This window comes from Ictidomys tridecemlineatus, chromosome 11, assembly GCF_052094955.1.
Source record: "Ictidomys tridecemlineatus isolate mIctTri1 chromosome 11, mIctTri1.hap1, whole genome shotgun sequence".
Taxonomy (NCBI): domain Eukaryota; kingdom Metazoa; phylum Chordata; class Mammalia; order Rodentia; family Sciuridae; genus Ictidomys; species Ictidomys tridecemlineatus.
This window is the reverse complement of record NC_135487.1, coordinates 128,058,350-128,077,140: the sequence shown is the minus strand read 5'-3', so window position 1 is coordinate 128,077,140 and position 18,791 is coordinate 128,058,350. Positions and strand designations below refer to the sequence as shown.

General features: G+C 42.1%; 3 protein-coding genes across 8 annotated transcripts in view; 1 reads left to right on the top strand and 2 right to left on the bottom strand.

Annotated features, from left to right (window-relative positions):
* Window positions 1-1,978: 1,978 nt before the first annotated feature.
* On the bottom strand, window positions 1,979-6,787 carry Cfap141 (cilia and flagella associated protein 141). Its single transcript, XM_005331293.4, has 4 exons — window positions 6,680-6,787; window positions 6,127-6,167; window positions 3,293-3,422; window positions 1,979-2,530 (listed from the first exon to the last, which is right to left on the bottom strand). Exons 1-4 carry the CDS (start codon window positions 6,710-6,712, stop codon window positions 2,429-2,431), a joined length of 306 nt encoding a protein of 101 aa, XP_005331350.2. The 5' UTR covers window positions 6,713-6,787; the 3' UTR covers window positions 1,979-2,428.
* A 308-nt stretch (window positions 6,788-7,095) lies between these two features.
* Ltap1 (lipid transport auxiliary protein 1) lies at window positions 7,096-18,696 on the bottom strand. Of its 6 annotated transcripts, none has more exons than XM_078027505.1 (7): window positions 18,572-18,696; window positions 17,778-17,879; window positions 11,712-11,829; window positions 11,464-11,517; window positions 10,715-10,881; window positions 10,573-10,631; window positions 7,096-8,018 (listed from the first exon to the last, which is right to left on the bottom strand). In XM_078027505.1, the coding sequence occupies exons 2-7, from the start codon at window positions 17,838-17,840 to the stop codon at window positions 7,823-7,825; spliced, it is 657 nt and encodes a 218-aa protein (XP_077883631.1). In that variant the 5' UTR covers window positions 17,841-17,879; window positions 18,572-18,696; the 3' UTR covers window positions 7,096-7,822. The 6 variants fall into 6 exon arrangements, with proteins under 6 accessions (XP_077883631.1, XP_077883625.1, XP_077883629.1 ...); XM_078027499.1 differs by lacking the exon at window positions 18,572-18,696 and adding an exon at window positions 18,275-18,565; XM_078027503.1 differs by lacking the exon at window positions 18,572-18,696 and adding an exon at window positions 17,592-17,657 and having other exon boundaries at window positions 11,666-11,829.
* Window positions 18,090-18,791, top strand: part of Ubap2l (ubiquitin associated protein 2 like) — a 46,132-nt gene continuing 45,430 nt past the window's right edge. Inside the window, exon 1 of the mRNA XM_078027491.1 lies at window positions 18,090-18,177. The gene's annotated coding sequence lies outside the window, so the exon portion shown is untranslated. The remainder of the gene's footprint in view (window positions 18,178-18,791) is intronic.

Below are 18,791 nucleotides of genomic sequence, written 5' to 3'. Positions count from 1 at the left end.
GGCTGAGACAGGAGGACAGCAAGTTTAAAGCTAGCCTCAGCAATTTAGTGAGGCCCTAAGCAACTCAGTGAGACCCTGACTCTAAGTAAAATACAAAATAGGGCTGAGGATGTGGCTCAGTGGTGGAGTGCCCCTGAGTTCAATCCCCGGTACCCCTTTCGCCAAAAAAAGAAATTGTGATGAGTATTTTTGTCCTAATTTTCGTGTGTGTGTGTGTGTTGTGTGTGTGTGTGTGTGTGTGTGTGTTGCTCAGGGCCTCACACATGCTAAGCAAGTGTTCTACACTAAGCTACAACCCCAGCCTGTCCTATCCTCATTTTCAGAAGAGGAAATGAGACTCAGATAAGTAACTTACACATGATGATTCACAAATTAAGGAAGCAAAGCCAGAATGTGGAAACCACACCTGTCTCCAAAACCTGTGTTAGCTTTCTCTCTTTTTCTTTCTTTTGTAGGGCAGCCGGATTGCACCCAGGGCACTGTACCACATCCCAGACCTTTTTTTCATTTTGAGACAGGTTCTCCTTAGGTTGCCCAAATTCGGGTTTCTCCTACCTCAGCCTCCCAAGGCACTGGGATTCCAGGTGTGTGCCACGGTGCCTGTCTTGTGCTTTCCTCTTTATCCCTGTTACCTCTCAGCACTTATCAGGAATGTGAAGGGTCAGAAGGAAGAAGATCTAACATCTGGAAGGTGAAAAATTGAAGGATAGAGTCAGACTTGAGAGAGGAAATGAAGGTTGTGGGTTTTGTAGTGGAGACAGCCACATGGAGTTGAGGGGAGGAAAAGATCATGTGGCCAAGATGAGTGACCAGAGAGTTGCCACTGGCAAGGCAAGAGACTTGGGAAAAGTAATTTGAGTGACAGTTACATTAGGGAACAATAGTGTGTGTCTCTTTGGCTTTGGAAGTCATTTGAATAGAAAATAGAGCCTTAATAATGTTCTCTGTGTCCTGTGGGTACATTCAGTACTTTTCAGTATTTAAAATGCCTTTAGGATGGACATACTCTTCCTGATCTCTCACAAATCTTCTTATCTTTTATTTTCTCACACCTTCTACATTATCTGCCTTTTACCTGGGGGCATTTGAGTCTGGAATCCTCTCATTCTTGCAGAAGTGGGTATTCAGGCTCAGAGGAAAGAGTCTTCTAAGATTTCACAATAAAGCCAGGCGCAGGGGCGCATGCCTGTAATCCCAGAAGTTTGGGAGGCTAAGGCAGGAGGATTGTGAGTTCAAAGCCAGCCTCAGCAACTCACTGAGGCCCTAAGCAACGCAACAAGACCTTGTGTCTAATAAAATATATAAAAGGGCTTGGGATGTGGCTTGGTGGTTAAGGGCCCTGGTTCAACCTCAAAGGAAAAAAAAAAGGTTTCATAATAATTAAATGACATAAAACCTTGAATACTGTTATCCTAACACTCGGGCACCATAGTGCCTGTAGATTAATAGCCACATTCAAAGCTATCTGTCCCAGTATACAGACAAGATCTGAGAGGAGGTGTGCAAAGTCCAGGAAATCAAAATTATGGTAGTTAAGAACAAATCAAAGCTGGGCAGAGCGGCATATACCCCAGTGATAATCCCAGCGATTTGGGAGGTTGAAGCAGGATAATTGCAAATTCGAGGCTAGCCTCAGCAATTTAGCAAGACCCTCAGCAACTTAGTGAGAACCTGCCTCAAAAGTAAAAAAAAAAAAAAAAAAAAAAAAAAAAGCTGGATGCAGTGACACACACCTGTAATCCCAGTGGCTCTGGAGGCTCAGTCAAGAGAATCACAAATTCAAAGCCACCCTCAGCAACTTAGTGGGGCCCTTTGAGATAGGGTCTCAAATAAAATAAAATAAGACAGGGTCTCAAATAAAAGAGGGCTGGGGATGTAGCTCAGTAGTAAAGTGCCCCTGGGTTCAATTTCCAGTACCACAGAAATAGAAAAAAAATGATTTGAGGCTGAGAGAATGAGCCCTGTTCAAAAAAGTGTGAACCTTTAAGAGGTAGCTTTATTTGTTAAATCAAATCAGAATTTCAACTCCCATTATATACCCCCCACCACCTTACATCAACGCTGCAGATCCCACTCCGACCACAAGGCGTCACTCGTTTTCACCATTTTTAAGAATTTTTTTCAGTTGTAGATGGACACAACATCTTTATTTATTTATTGTTATGTGGTACTGAGGATGGAACCCAGGGCTTTGCATGCGCCAGGTGAGCACTCTGCCGCTGGGCCACAACCCCAGCCCCCTTCATCATTTTTTTAAAAAATAGATTGTTTCCCAGTTGGAAGCAGGGGATTGACAGGGAAGGTGATGAAGATGGGGAAATTGTCCCAGGCTCAGGCTGTTTGGGGAAGGAAGTTCAAGGTAGCAGAGGCTCAAGAAGGCTACGTTAGCAGGTATGGCAAGAAGGGAAGAGCAGTGTTTCGGAGGCTGTCAGAGTCTCTCCACATAAAAAGCTTTGCCCATCTGATTTAGTTCTTGCTGGTACTGCTGATGCTCCTTTTCAAACAGCTGGTGCAGGGCAGCTTGACGGACCTGGCAGGGAGGGCAGAAGAGTGTGGTGTTGGCTCTCTGTTTACCAACCTTCCTCATTCTCTCTTCCTGGTTGTTTTCCCATAACTCCTTTTCTTTTGGACCTGGACTTAGCTATAACTCAAAGCTAGACAGTGCTAGAGAGGCCGAACCAATTTTTTCTTCATGGGTGAAGCCCTATGTCCAGCAAATATTTGCTGAGAACATACCACAAATCAGGAATTCTGCTAGGCTCCCAGGATACAAAGATGGTGACATGACAGCTATTGGGACAAGAGGGAGAGAAAGACGTAACAAGAGTAGGTGCCGGGCATTAATGGAGGCAGTTTAGTGTCTCAGTAAGATGAGACAAACAAAGGCTATAATGCACTTTGGAAAAACATTTTTTTTCCAGTACAGAGGGTTGAAACATGGACCTCATATGTGCTAGGCAAGTGCTCTACCACTGAGTCACATCCTCAGCCCTTTTCATTTTTATTTTGAGACAGGGTCTCACTAAGTTGCCCAGGCTGACTTGAACTTGCAATCCTCCTGTCTCACTCTCAAGAATTGGTCTGATTACAGGTATGCAACACCACCCAGGTCACTCTGGGACTTTGAAATGTGTTACCTGCAAGCTGGATGCAAAGAATCACTTATTGAAAAAGAACTTTGGCACTTGGAGTTAAACAGTTGATGTTCTGGTGTAATAAGCTGGGTGAGTAATGACAGAGACTAATATTTTGAAATCCCAGCTGGAAAAGGCACAATTCTCCTAGAACTCACCATCAGTAGTTGTTTGTTGGCCAGTGCCAATTCCTTTACCATGGCATCCTGCATCCTTAGGATGGTGTATGGGTTTCTCCTCTGGCTCAATGTCATCTGCCATGCACAGTGAATATGTGAAGTTTGCCACCTGCCCAAGGTACAGAGGTGGTGGTTGAATGGGTTAAAATTAGGAAGGGAAGGGTTGGGGATGTAGCTCAGCTGGTAGAGTGCTTGCTTAGTATGCACAAGGCCCTGGGTTCAATACCCAGGACCACCACCACCAAAAAAAAAAAAAAAAAAAAAAGGAGTGGAGATTAAAAATCCAATCAGTGAGGCTGCTTCATCACTTAGAACCCTTGTTCCATTGTCAAAAGATTGCATCTGGGCACAGTGGCGCACACCTGTAATCCCAGTGGCTCGGGAGGCTGAGGGAAGAGGACTGCAAGTTCAAAGCCAGCCTCAGCAAAAGTGAGGCACTAAGCAACTCAGTGAGATCCTGTCTGAAAAAATAAATAAATAAATAAATAAAAATAGGGCTGGGATGTGGCTCAGTGGTCCTGTGCCTTGGTTTTAAACCCTGGTACCGGGCTGGGGTTATGGCTCAGAGGTAGAGCGTACGCCTAGCATGCGTGAGGCACTGGGTTCGATCCTCAGCACCACATAAAGTAAAATAAAGACATCGTGTCCACCTATAACTAAAAAATAAATACTATTAAAAAAAATAAAAAAAAATAAACCCTGGTACCACCACCCTTCCCCTAAAAAGATTGCAAAAATCCTTAAAATGATAACTACAATTGATTTAGAACCTGGTACGTATTAAGTAATTATGTTATTTAATCATTACAATAACTTTGAGGCACAGGTATTAACTTTTACATGATATAGGCAAAGAAACTGAAAGTTGTGAGTTGCCCAAGGTCACTTAGTGGCAGACCTGGATCTCAGCTCATTGTCCCCAACTCTACTTTTTCTTTTTTTTTTCCGTGGTACATGGGACTGAACACAGACCTCTTGAATGCCAGGCAAGCACTGTAACATTGAGCCACATTCTCACCTCTTTTTCATTTCATTTCAAGACACTAAGTCGCTCAGATTGGCCTCAAACCTTTGATCCTTCTGCCTCAGCCTCCTTATCAGCTGGGATTACAGGCAAGCACAGCTCCTAGTTTTTCTTTGAATAAAATTTTTCTTTAACAATTAAAAAAAGCTTAGCCCTGACCCAGTACTGCCCAACAAACTTAAAAGTTTCTTATGCATCCTTCCAGGAAATTTTTCTATCAGATACCAACAGGTATATCTTCCTTTTTTTTTTCTTTCTTCTCCTCCTCCTTTTTTTTTTTTTAATATTTAGTTTTTAGTTTTAGGTGGACACGATATCTTTTATTTTTATGTGGTGCTGAGGATTGAACCCAGTGTCTCGTGCATGCTAGGTGAGCGCCCTACCACTGAGCCCCAGCCCCAGCCCCTCTTCCTCCTTACTTACATTGCTGGGGAGCTAAACTAGGACCTCAGGCATTCAAGGCAAGCACTCTAGCACTCAGCTAGACATTATACATTTACATACACAGAGCTGCTTAACAATTTGGACTTCTCATATGAACACAGAGATTTGCTTCCTTCAGTTTAAAGGCTGTGTTTTTTTTTTTTTTTTTTGGTATAATTTAACCAAGATTCCAGCTTTATTTTTTATGAACAACTCTGTCATGAACATTCTTGTGTATGTACCTTCTCATTTTTTTTTTTTTTTTTGTACCAGAGATTGAACTCAGGGGCACTCAACCACTGAGCCACATCCCCAGCCCATTTTTGTATTTTTATTTAGAGACAGGGTCTCACTGATTTGCTTAGCACCTGTCATTGCTGAAGCTGGCTTTGACTCATGATCCTCCTGTTTCAGCTTCCTGAGCTGCTAGAATTACAGGCCTGTGCCACTGTGCCTGGCTCTACTTTTTATTTTTAAACGGGATCTAAACTGCTAAATTGCTGAGGCTGGCCTCAAACTTTGATTTTTCCTGCCTTAGCCTCCCCAGATACTGGGATTACAAGTGTACACCACCTGAAAAAGGTTTTTTTTTTTTTTGGTACTGGGGATTGAACCCAGTGGCACTTAACCACTGAGCCACATCCCCAGCTCTTTTTTTGTATTTTATTTTAGAGACAGGGTCTTTCTGAGTTGCTTAGGGCCTAAGTTGCTGAGGCTGTCTTTTGAACTCACGATCCTCCAGCTTCAACCTCCTGAGACACTGGGATTATAGGTGTGTGCCACTGCACCTGGCCAATATTCTTAAAAATAGGATTCTTCTATCTTATCCCAGACATTTCAATCAAAATCTCCTGGGAGGAAGACCTGGCATCAGAGTTCTTTTTCCTCCTTCTCCCCTTCTTTGCGGTATTAAGGATCAACCCAAAGGCCTCACACTGAGTTACATCACCAGCCCTTTTTATTTTTTGAGATAGGGTTTTGGTAAATTGCTGAGGCTGGCCTAGAACTTGATACTCCTGCCTCAGACTCCTGGTAGCTGAGATTACAGGCAGGTGCCACCAGGCCTAGGCTTTTTCTTTTTTTTTCTTCTTTAGGGGTAGGTTCTAGGGATTGAACTCAGGGGCACTTGACCACTGAGCCACATCCCCAGCCCTATTTTCTATTTTATTTACAGACATGATTTCATTGAGTTGCTTAGCGCCTTGCTTTTTCTGAGGCTGGCTTTGAACTTGTGATCTTCCTGCTTCAGCTCCTGAGCTGTTTTCTTTTAATGAGCCCTCAATGAGACAGAGTTGGCGGTGTGGCTTAGCGACAGGAGTGTAGAAAGGTCAAGCTGAAGGGTAAGGGTAAGAGAAGCAGAGATTACCTGTTGACCATCTTCTTAAATTCTAGGGCCCTTTGAAAGTTCTGCAAGAAAAGGGAAATTCTGTTGATCTGCCTTTAATCTCCAGAACCTCACTAACGGCAAGTATCCTTTTCTTGTACAAGATTCATAGATTTTTTGAGATAGGAAGTAGTCAATTTCCTAAGGGAGGTGGGAAGAAAGCTCTACACTTTTCAGAAAAAAAAAAACATGCAAGAGTTGATATTTGGCCCCCTATCTCCCCAGTATTGGGGTTTGAACCCAGAAGCATTGAGTTACATCCCTGGGCTTTTTTATTTTTTGATAAGTTACTGAGACTGGCCTTGAACTTGTGGTTCTCTGCCTTGCCTCCTGAGTTACAGGTGTGTACTACTGCACCTGGCACATTGACTATCTATTAGATGCTAGACATAGTCTCCCACTCCTGTTACTAACTATACCCTAGTCTTAAATCGAGCGCTTTCCCCAATAAATAGCCTACTTCTAAGAAAACTGATCTGCAAACCTTCTCAAGGGAAACTCCTTCAACCCAGTCCCTCCTTCCAATTCTGCATACCTCTTCTACTTTTGTTATCTTTTCCGCAGACATGTCTACAGACTTGCTTGCTTAAGTCTGAGGAGACTGAGCAGGCTCTCCTTTCTGTTTAGTTCAGTCACCAAGGCTGCAGTAGTCATAGCAACATTTAGGCCTCCAACAATGACCCTGGGCCTAGGAGTTGATTGGTCACCTGGCCTGTTGCCCTGGAGACCTGAAGGGACTCCTGGTTCTCCAGCCTTCTATTAGTGACACAGACAAATCTGTGAGCAAGAGCCACCATCCCTATTTCAGGATTTCTCTGTTGATGTCCCAAAGAGTATCCGACCAATTCTCTGGAGGCAAAACCTCATGCCCCATAGCCTGTTAGCAAAGTACAGAAAACATACTGTATGCCCATTTTACCAAAAGACAACAATAAAGAAATGAGTCATATGTTCTGTTTTTTAATGGTTCATTTTATTAAATAACTAATCCATAAAACCATACCAGTACACTGCCGTATTAGGGGAAACCATTCCTCCATATCATCTTGTATCTCGGCACAGATTATTCCAGGTGTCAGAACATTTCCTTTTGTTCATTTATTTATAAAGAGGGTTGAATGAAGGTGGAAAGGCAGATCAGTGCACACGAGGAAAGTTGTGTAAATGTTTCAACACATCCTGGTTTAAATGGAGTGCCAGGGTAAGTTGTTACACATACCACCCACTTCCTCACCCCACCCCTGATCCTGCCCACCTCTTCCACCAAACAACTTCAAGACACCCTAAAACCAAGCAGTTCCCACTCAACTGAGAACAATGGGACAGATATGGAAGATACCTTACTTTTCACCTTTGGGATTAAATAGGTGGACTATGGCCAAAAACAAGTGAAGATTTTTAAGAAAACTTTTGACAGAAATAAGAATGACATCTGAATTCAAACACAGAAGAAAAAAAAAATTCTACTGAGGGGAAAATAAAATCTTAGCTGATATTCTGAAAATGCCTGTAAGAAAAAGTTGGGGAATGACCTTTCAGACACAAGCTCTAAGAACCCTGGACACAGCAGGAGCTTTGGCTAAAACAGCCTGGGCCTGCTGAGCCAGATTTCCTGAGGGCTGCCCAGTAGACACCACAGATGTCTGGCTCAGTCTGCAGCGAGAGTCCTTCAGCTCCATCACAGAGTGCTCTCCAATGTGTTATAGTTATCCTTAAAGCTCTTCAATTCCAGGAAATGCTTGGCACGTTTACTCTTCTGACTGGAGGGAAGGTATGTCACCTGGATAGTAGTTGGGGAGACTTCAGGGGACTGAGTTAGGTCTTTGGCTGCTGACTGGTGCTGTCGCTGAGAGCTCCCAACTCGTGCTTTGACACTAAAAATACAAAGAGGGGAGGTTATGGACAGAATGAGGACTAGCAGAAGAATACAATTCAGGTCCTTTCCTTTCCCATAAATGTAGCCACAAATGGTCTCTGACCTATCTTATAAACTAGTTACTAAAAGCCTATCTGAGAGCTTAGAAATAAAGAAACCAGTAAGATGTGGTAGTTCACACCTGTAGTTACATTCAGGAGGCTAACGCAGGATGATCACAAGTGGGACCGACCTTGACAACTTGGCAAGACTCTGTCTCAAAATAAAAAAATTTCAAAAAGGGCTGGGGATGTAGCATAGCAGTAGAGTACCCATGAGTTTAATCTTCAGTGTCATTAAAAAAAAAAGTTTTTTTTTTTTTTTTATGTGGTGCCGAGGATCGAACCCAGTGCCTCACACATGCTAGGCAAGCTCTCTGCCTCTGGGCCTCAGCCCTAAAGAAAACTTTTAATTTTACTGATTTCACCTAATGTATGTATGTAGTGAACATATTCCTAATCTAAAGAAAGTCCCTTGAAAGCTAAATATAAATAAATAAGAACAGAAGCAGCTATTGGGTACTTGACATGTTAGCATATTACACTTGGTGGTTTACATCTAATTTACTAACATCACCCTCTATTTTTTGTATTGCCTAGTTGTGCAGGTTAAGAAATGGAGGGTCCAATAATTAACCTGTATGAGGTCACAAAGCTATTAAGTGACAGACTGGGTATTTGAACCTAAGGTTGTCCGACTGCAAAGCCTATATTCTTTTTACTATACCCACTGAAGCTTTCTAGAAGCCGAAAGAAAAAATTTTAAAAAACCTGTAATAATATACGTATAAAACTTTTCATTTAACCATTTTAAAACATACTTCAGTAGCTTCAAGTACATTCACAATATTGCACGACTAACCTCCAATTAACACTTTTCAACTTGCAAGTCTATGCTCATTAAACTAGTTTTCATTTCCCCTTTCCCCAATGCCTAGCAACCACCATTCTACTTTCTGACTCTGAATTTGACTTCCTAGGAATCCTATACAAGTGGAATTTGTATTTATCTTTCAGAAGATTTTAAAATAGATTTCCTGCCTAACTCCAATCATTTTTTTCCAGCTTGTTGCTACCTTTTTTTTTTTTTTTTTTTTGGTACCAGGGATTGAACCCAGGGGTGCTTAACCACTGAGCTACATCCCCAGCCCTTTTTATATTTTATTTAGAGACAGGGTCTCACTAGGTTGCTTAGGGCATCACTAAGTTGCTGAGGCTGGCTTTGAACTTGCAATCTTCCTGCCTCGGCCTCCAGCTGCTGGGATTACAGGCGTGCACCACCACACCTGGTTCTTTTTCCAGCTTCTTTGATCATTTTCATTACTGCTCTGAAGTTTTCACTGGCACCTTCTGTCTTTGAGAACAAGGTAGTTCAGGCTAGGTGTGGTAGCACATGCTTCTAACCCCAGCTACTCAGAAGGCTGAGGCAGAAGGATCCCAAGTTTGAGGACCGCTGGGCAACTTGGTAAGAACCTTTCCCAAAATAAAAACCGGGGTATAGCTCAGTGGTAGAGCACCCCTGGGTTCAACTCCTAGTACCAAAAAGAAAATAAAAACAAACAAAAAATCCCAGCATAGCTCATTTTTAGAACGGAGAGAAGACAGAATAGACATACTCCTTATGTCTTGAGAAAGTCATGCCAAACACAACAGAAAACAGATGTATTCTTTTCATGGATGGTAACTAATTTAATTCTAAATTGGCCTTCTTTTTTTTCACCAAACACTTTAAGATATGCATAAACAACATAATGAAACTATATTGAGTACATATTTAAAACATTCTCAAACAGAAGTCATGACTCCTCTTCCTTCTCTTAGGTAATATCTTTGTATCTTAGGATATTACTACCAAGTGTAATATCCTGTTAACATCCTAACATGTTAATGAAAGTCATGATTCCCAAACAGAAGTCATGACCCTCCCCAGGGGCAGTGGTGCATGCCTGTAATCCCAGTGGCTTCAGAGGTAGAGGCAGGATTCCAAGTTCAAAGTCAGTCTTAGCCACTTAGCTAGGCCCTAAGTGAGACCCTGTCTCAAAATAAAACAAAAAAGGGCTGGGGATGTGATTCAGTGGTTAATCACCCCTGAAGTTCAATCTCTGGTACCAAAACAACAACAACAACAATAACAAAATAAGTAAACAAACAAAAACCCCAAAACTGACTCTCTAGTGGTGACCTTTGTTTCAGATAAGGTTATAATGCTTTAAGTAGTAATAAAAATGGGTGGCATTTAATGCTTTATTAGGTTCTGCCAATTTTGACATTTAATTGGGCTGGAAAAAAAAGAAAAAGATGCACATAAAGTAAAAGAATTCTCTTATTACTTATGTGGTAGCATCTTCTTTCTAATATGGCAAGAGGCAATTCTAATAGTCTTATGGTATCATGGATATTCATTCATACTGCTTTATGAAAGCTACTGCATAAATATTAGGAACAGTCCAGCACTTCTAATACTTCTGATATTCTCTAACCAGCTCCCTTTGACATGTTCCCCTCCAAACTCACACAGTGGCCAGCTCACTCAGGGCCTCTTGATAGCGCAGGTACTCACTCTGGCCAAACACCTTAGGAAAGAGAAAAGATGAGGATCTCTTAGTCTGGCATATTCCTTTAGATACTTGAAGGAAAAACTGGCCATTCAGCTCACCCCTGTCCCGTAGCGGGCTGTCTCGTAGCCATCCAGCAGGGTATCGATAAGGGCCTTCCGCACACCCTTGAAAGGAGTACTAGTGTTTCGAAGATCTAGCAAGTAGGAGCGGAAATTCTTGCCCATTAAGGAACAGGGGTGCCTGCCTTCAGCATGAAATGGGATCTCTGAGGAGATAAAGGAACAATATCTAGTTATTTTTCCAAGTTAGAAATAGGTCTAATGAAATAAGTGATATGAGCTGGATGTAAATCCCATCTTTAAAAAAAAAAAAAGAATATTTAAAAAAAATAGACAAATCTGTCTCAAAATAAAAAATACAAAGGGCTGGGGATATAGCTCAGTGGTAAAGCACCTCTGGATTCAATCCTTAAAAAATTTACATATATGACAAGTGGCCATAGAATGGGAAAAAATATTCAAGAATCATTCTCCTTGGGTTTACTGAAAAAATAGATGTCACTAGTCCTTTGTGGAAAAACAAATTATCATCTTCCAGTTCAGGAAACTAAAGGTCTCAAGAATCTTAAAAGACAAACAAAAAACCCTAGCCTTTTTGGAGAAGAACTAACCTGCCTACATAATTTCCTTATGTAAAAGATTAAGTGGTACTTTCTAAACTCCAGGAAATTCCCACTAGTCGAGATATACAAAAAGGACAAATCCTAACATATAAAATGGGTTCATTACTCTGTTCCCTAGATGGCTTTTTAGGCTCTAGAATGGAGTCTGATAGCTAGTGTCCTTACCAGAAGCACGGATAGCATCCAGAGCTTTCATCCTATACAGATAGTTGTAGCAACCTGTTGAAACAAAGAGTAGTCTCAGACATAATCCTCAAACTCCAGTAAACTAATAAACTGTCTTTCTGCATCTGACACATAGCCAACAACTGGAATAACTGAGGTTTTGTTAGCAGCTATTTACAACAAGTGTAAAGGAATTCTGAACCTGTGGGACTCCTCACTGAAGTGCTCTCCAAGAGCTTGCAACATACTTTGACTTCCCTGAGTTTCCAGTTGTAGCAGTCTTGCATCATCATCTGCAAGGAGCTGAGGTTCATACTTGATATCCTGAACCCTGGATAGTCGAATATCAATCTCCTCTTTCAAGTCCTGAATGTGCAGAGAAGAGAATAGAGAATCACTTACCTTGTACTCTGATTCCCACTAATCTGGAAAAGGGTCAGAGCCTGTGAACAACTAAGATGAAGTAGTGGAAGTGCTCAGATAGTTACCGAAATTGCCAGATATAAGATGTAAGATTCTGGGAAAGAATGGGATTCTCTAATAACCTCTCCAAACTGTACATATCTAAGCTAGATATTTTATTTTATTTTTTTTTAGAGAGAGAGAGAATTTTTAATATTTATTTTTTAGTTTTCGGCAGACACAACATCTTTGATTGTATGTGGTGCTGAGGATAGAACCCAGGCCACATGCATGCCAGGCGAGTGCGCTACGGCTTGAGACACATCCCCAGCCCTAAGCTAGATATTTTAATTTGCCAGAATTTCTTCACGCTCTACAGCATTATTCCAGATTTTACACTGGGGTCTAAGAATCTTGGTAGGTATTATAAAGACCTTCCTAAATTGGGACAAAGTGGACAACTGGAAGTCATAATCTATTCTAGAAATCCAAGGAGAAGACCTGCATATAATCTATAAACATCTAGGGACTGTCCAACCTGGTGGACCACAGGACTTCTAGAAATCCATGTTAAAACAAAAACATTAAAAAAAAAATGTTCATTTTTGCCACATGGGGATTGAACCTAGCTCTTCCACAAGGCTACGCTCCCAGTCCTTTTTATTTTTGAGATAGACCCTATTGCTCAGGCTGGCTTTGAACTACTAATCCTCTCTCAGCTTCCCGAATAGCTGGTGTTACAGGTGTGTGCCACTATACCCAGTTTAATTGCTAAAATTGGTAATTCATGCCAGGCATAGTGGCACACATCTGTAACTCCTGTTATTTGGGAGGCTCAGGCAGGAGGATTTCAAGATCAAGCCTGAGCAATTTAGTGAGACACTGCCTCAAAAACAAAATGAAAAGGGCCGGGAGTGTAGCTTAGTGGTAGAGCACTATTCTATTATGTTGGAGGCTCTGGGTCCGATTCTCAGTACTGGAGGAAAAAAATTGATAATTAACATCCATGCTACAAAAATTTAAAAGGTACTATTATTGTGCTGCCCTTTCAAGATAGAAGCAAGCACTATCATCAGTTCCACATCCATCTCACTTAAGAGAGTTGCCAAACCCCCGAGGAAATAATTTTTTTTTTTTTGGTGTGCTGGGGGATTGAACCCAGGGCCTTGTGCATTTGAGGCAAGCACTCTACTGAATGAAATATATCTGCAGCCCCCTTGTTTTCCTTTTGTACTGGGAACTGGACTCAGAGGTGCATTATCATTAAGCCACATTTCCAAATCTTTTTTTTTGAGACAGTGCTTTGCTAAAATGCTGAGGTTAGCCCCAAACTTGGAATCCATCCCTCTGCCTCAGCCTCCAAAATCACTGGGATTACAGGTATATGCCATGGTATAATTTCTATTGTAACCCCACCCCCAACCCTACATACTGGCTGGGATTGAACCCAGAAACTCATTCATATGCTAGGAAGAGCTCTACCACAAGCTACTTCCCTGGCCCTTTGTTGTTTAACTCTACCAGAAACTTCCATTGTGAACTATTATCACAGACCACAGGTAACATATGCACATTTTAAGTAATTATAAAGACCAAGATGAACACCTATATCCAATATTCACTTTATGAAATGGAAATCAATGACTTTGAAGTCCTATGTACTCATTCCTAATTGCCACCACCACAAACCTTCACTTACTTGTAATCCTCTCACTCTTCATTGTTTTATCATGTGTTATCCTAAACAAGATGCTTAACTTTGTCTAGTTTTGAGCTTTATACAAATGGAAAAATACTTCTTGAATTCCTCAGCAAACTGTTTTCTTTTTCAGTGCCAGGGATTGAACCCAGGGCTTGCAAATGTGAGGTAAGTGCTTTAACACTGAGCTATATCTCCAGCCCTACAAGTTTAAAATGAATTTACTGAGGTTGAATTTGTATAAAAAATAAAGAAAATTCACTTAAGTATATAGACAAATGAATTTGGATAACTTATTGGTGGTGATATGGGGAATTGAACCCAGAGGTGGTTTACCACTAGGCTCTATTTTTAAGTATTTTATTTTGAGACAGGGTCTTGCTAAATTGCCCATGTTGGCTGGTGATGCTCTTATCTCCTACTGAGTCACTGGGATTATAGGCATGCCCCACCAGCCTGGCTTGGATGGATGAATTTTTAACAATATACCCATTTACTGGCATCTCAATTAACATTTCCTTATCCCAAAATGTTCTCTAAAGTCACCCTCTCTTCCTTAGTCGGCTGCAGGCAACATGATGTGTTCTTTATGTTCATTCTAGAATTTCGTATAAATGGAATCATATGATACATATTCTCTTGTGAATGGCTATTTTTTTTTTTAAATCTTGTAGTTGTAGATGGACAGAATGCCTTTATTTTTTTTTAATGTGGTGCTGAGGATCAAACCCAGTGCCTCAGCATGCTAGGCAAGCACTCTACCACTGAGCCCCAGCCCATGTATGTTTTTGACCTGGCAGATTTTTTTGTGTGCATAGTACTGGGAATTGAACCCAAGGGTGCTCTACCACTGAATGACACCCCCAGTCCTTTTTTGAGACAGTCTTGTGCCAAGTTGCCTAGGCTGACTGTAAACTTGTGATCTTCCTACCTTAGCCTCTCAAGTACCTGGGATTTTAGGTATACATCACTGTGCCAGACTCTTGGCATGGTTTTTAGATTCACTATGTTTGCAACTTTTTTTTTTCTTTAAAGGAGACTTTATTATTTCAACTTTTTTTTCATTAAAAATATTTTGAAGATTCTTTGTGTTCAAATATTTTAGTTTATTTTTAATTTTTAAATCATTCTAGAATATGAACTGGTATCACTAACTTTAACCTGGATTTCTGCTACCATGAACATTTTCATACATGACTTCTAGTACTATGAGCAAAAATTAATTTCCTTATGATACGGAACTGCTGGGCCATAGATTAGCTAGGTACATGTTCAATCTTAGTTGATAATGCCCAATTATTTTCTAAAGTGGTTTTAATAATTTATACTTCTACCAGCAATGGATGAGAATTTAGATAAATTTTGTAAAGTAATACTGGGGGTAGAATCCCCCAATACTGGGGGTAGAACCCAGAGGTGCTTTACCACAGAGCTATAACTCCCCAATTCCTCCCCACTTTTTTATGTGGTGTTGAGGATTGAACCCAGTGCCTCATGCATGCTAGGTGAGCACTGAGCCACAAACCCAGCCCCTATTCTGTTTTTTATTTAGAGACAAGGTCTTGGGCTGGAGATGTGGCTCAAGTGGTAGCGCGCTCGCCTGGCGTGTGTGCGCCCTGGGTTCGATCCTCAGCACCACATACAAAGATGTTGTGTCTGCCAAAAACCATAAAATAAATATTAAAAAAAAATTTCTCTCTCACTCTCTTTAAAAAAAAAAAGAGACAAGGTCTCACTAAGTTGCTTAGGACCTTGCTAAGTTGCTGAGGCTAGCTTCGAACTCGAAATCCTCCTGTCTCAGCCTCCAGAGCTGCTGGGATTATAGGTGTGTGCCACTGTGCCCAGCCCCACCTTTTTTGGAGGCAGGATCTTGCAAAACTGCCCAAGTTGGCCTCAAACTTGCAATCCTCCTACTGCAGCCTCCATAGTTGCTGGAATTACAGGAATGTGCCACTGTGGCCAAATAAGCAATCTTGATTTCACATAGTCTCAGGGCTCCTAAACAGCCAAAGTTTTGATTGGCTAATGATATGTTAGATACCAACCCATGAAAGACAAGTGGAAATTACACTGTTCAAAGTTTCAGGCAAGGACAGCTTTCTTGAGTCTTTCCAGGTAATATGTCAGAAAGAAACAAGGCTTGGCGCTGTGGTGCACACCTATAATTCCAGTGGCTTGGGAGGCTGAGGTAGGAGGATAGCAAGTTCAAAGCCAGCCTCAGCAACTTAGTGCGGCCCTAAGTAACTTAGAGACTCTGTCTCAAAATTAAAAAAAAAGGGGGGGGATGATGAGAATATGGCTCAGTGGTCAAGTGTCCCTTGGTTCAATACCCAGTAACAAAAAGAGAGGAACAAGTACAAGAGGATTAATAATACTGGTTAATCAAAGAACTGCTCTAGGAGTTGAGAGAATTGTGTACTAGCTTTGGCTCTCCCACTGACTTATTGTTCACTCAATAATGAATTACTGAGTACTTACTATGTATTGGCCTTGGTTTAACGTTGGTGGAAAAAAAAAAAAGGCCTGGTGCCTGCACTTTTTTTTTTGCAGGGCCACAAACTGAAGGCAGGGGCTTGCATATACTAGAACCACTGAGCTACACTCCAAACCCAAGTGCTTGCCCTCTTGAAGCTTAAGATCTCAGAAGAAAAAGAAAAAAATTCTTATTTGGTATCAGGGATTGAATCCAGGGACTGAACAAATGAGCCACATCTCCAGACCTTTTTATTTTGAGATAGGGTCTTACTAAGTCGCTTAGGGCCTCGATAAATTGGTGAGGCTGGTTTTGAACTCAGAATCCTCTCGTCTCAGCCTCTCACATTACTGGAATTACATGTGTGTGGCACCATGGGCCAGTTGAGAGGAATGTTTTGGATAAAAAGACTAAAAGAAAAATTGTGGCAAACGCTATGAAGAAAGTATCAGGGTAATAATGGAAAATTGAGACCTATTTTATTTCGGTTTTAAAATATTTTTTATAGTTTTAGATGGACAGAATGCATTTATTTTATTTGTTTATTTTTATGTGGTGCTGAGGATGGAATCCAGTTGCTTCAAGCATGCTAGGCAAGCACTCTGCCACTGAACTACAGCCCAGCTCAAAGAGACCTATTTTAAAATCCACAGTAAGCATTCTTCTTTCATGGAAGTAACATTTAAGCTAAGATCTAAAGAATGAATGATCTAGTCAAGTGAAGACCATTCCAGGTCACAGTAACAGTATGTGCAAAGGTGTGCGATCAACTGGTAGAACTAGATTTCTGAGACTGGGAGAGGCGCCAAACAAAAGGAAGTTAGTAAGGGCAGTAGGTACATTTAAGTGAAAGATTAAAGAAGCAGATAGGGTTGGCAGTGGGGTATCAAGAGTTATGATTTAGATATGCTGGGTTTGAGATATCTATTAGAAATCAAAGTGGATGCTGGGTGTGTGGTGCATGCCTGTAATCCCAGTGGCTGGGGAGGCTGAGGCAGGATGGCAAGTTCAAAGCCAGCTTCAGAAATTTAGTAAGGCCCTAAGCAATTCAGTGAGATACCATTTCAAAACAAAAAATAAAAAGAGGTGGGAGTGTGGCTCAGTGGTAAGTGCCCCTGGGTTCAATCCCTGGTACCCCAAAACAAATAATGGTGAAATGTGAAGTAGGCAGTTAAGACACATAGTATGGGATGCTGGAAAGAGGCACAATTTTATCTGTGTATACTTAAAGCCATGGAAAGGAAGGCATTACCCAAGAAGAAAGCATAAACAAAGGTAATAAATCACTAGGTTATTCACTTTCTGTATGTTATCCCCTAAGTTGTTTCTTTTCCTTAGGCTTATCTGTAACACAAATGGTGGAACAAGATACTTAATGGGGCTCTTAAATAAGCCTGAAGTTCTGCAAAGACAACCTTTCATTGTTCTACTGCTAATTGTAACCATTCTCAAATCCATCCTAAAACAAAGCAAACAAAAAACATTGATTAAGATGAATGGGGAAACATTTTACAGCAGTCAGCAAAAACTTAAGTTCTTGGTAAAGTTACATACTGTACCACAGCAGTGGGCAGGTAAGCCAAATTCCAAGACTGTTACTGCTCAATTCACTAAGGTTAACTATAAAGGTAAATAGAGAAAGAAACGTGAATTTAAGTAATCTCTAAAAGGCACAGAAAATCTCGTTCTTGTTCCTATAACGCAACTGAAGAATGCTGGTATTGTGCCCTAAGGACCTACCTTGGGGGCATTGTGTCCCACAGGGACATGGGGTCCCCTTCTAGATTTCATTGCAAAGCGCATGATTTGCCTCTTCACAAAAATAAACAGTAGTACAAATACCTGTCCAAAAAGATACGATAAGAATCTTTAATAAAGACAACAACAACAAAAGGCATGCCTTCATTCAAAGTCTCCAGATTGCGGCTCTCAGAAATGGAGGCTTCAAGATAAAACTTGGGGGAAAGCGAGGACGTCGACGACGGAGGTGGATCTAGGGAAGCCAATAGTGGGGAGGCTTGGGGTCTGTGCCCTAGAGCTTAGGGGGAGGGTTCTCAGCCAGGGGCGGGTCGGTCTGGGTCTGTGACTTAAGCTCCCAGGTACTCCTGGGATCGAAGTCAAAAGCCCAGAAAAGGCGCAGGTGAGTGGGTGGAGAATGAAGACAGGGATCGGCTCAAGAGGAGGGTCTCCACTGGGTGAGACGCGACAGCAGGAATGGGGTGGGGGAAGATCCTCACCAGGCTCCCGTAGGCCATCACCAGCACGACATTCACCCCGGACAGCCAGTTACTGCTGGACGCCATGGCCTCCCTCCCCGCGCAGAAGTGCTCGGGTTTTCCCGCTGCCCTGCCTCGTTAGCCCAGGCTCCGCCGAAGCAACGGCGCCTGGGTTCCCTGGAGCTCCCCGGCCATTTCCTTACGGGGGAAGACCGAGCCAGACCCGGCCTGAAAACATGGCGGATGGGGGGGCTAGGAAAGGAGGACGACGCCTTCCCGCTTCCCCCCCCGACACGTGACTCAGGCAGGCAGTGGCACCTGGGAGCTGCGAGTGCGGAGACGCGGAACTACGCCAGTAAGAGGAAGCGGAGGCCATCCGTGCGTCACGTGGTAGAGGCGGGGCCGCCGCGCAGGGGGCGGGTCGGACGCTCGGAGCCCGAGTTCGGTGTTTCGTGGCGTGGTGGCACGCGCACGCTGGCGTGCGCGTCCCTTTTCACGTCACGTGCTGGGGGGACGCAGGAAGGCAAGTGGGAGGGGG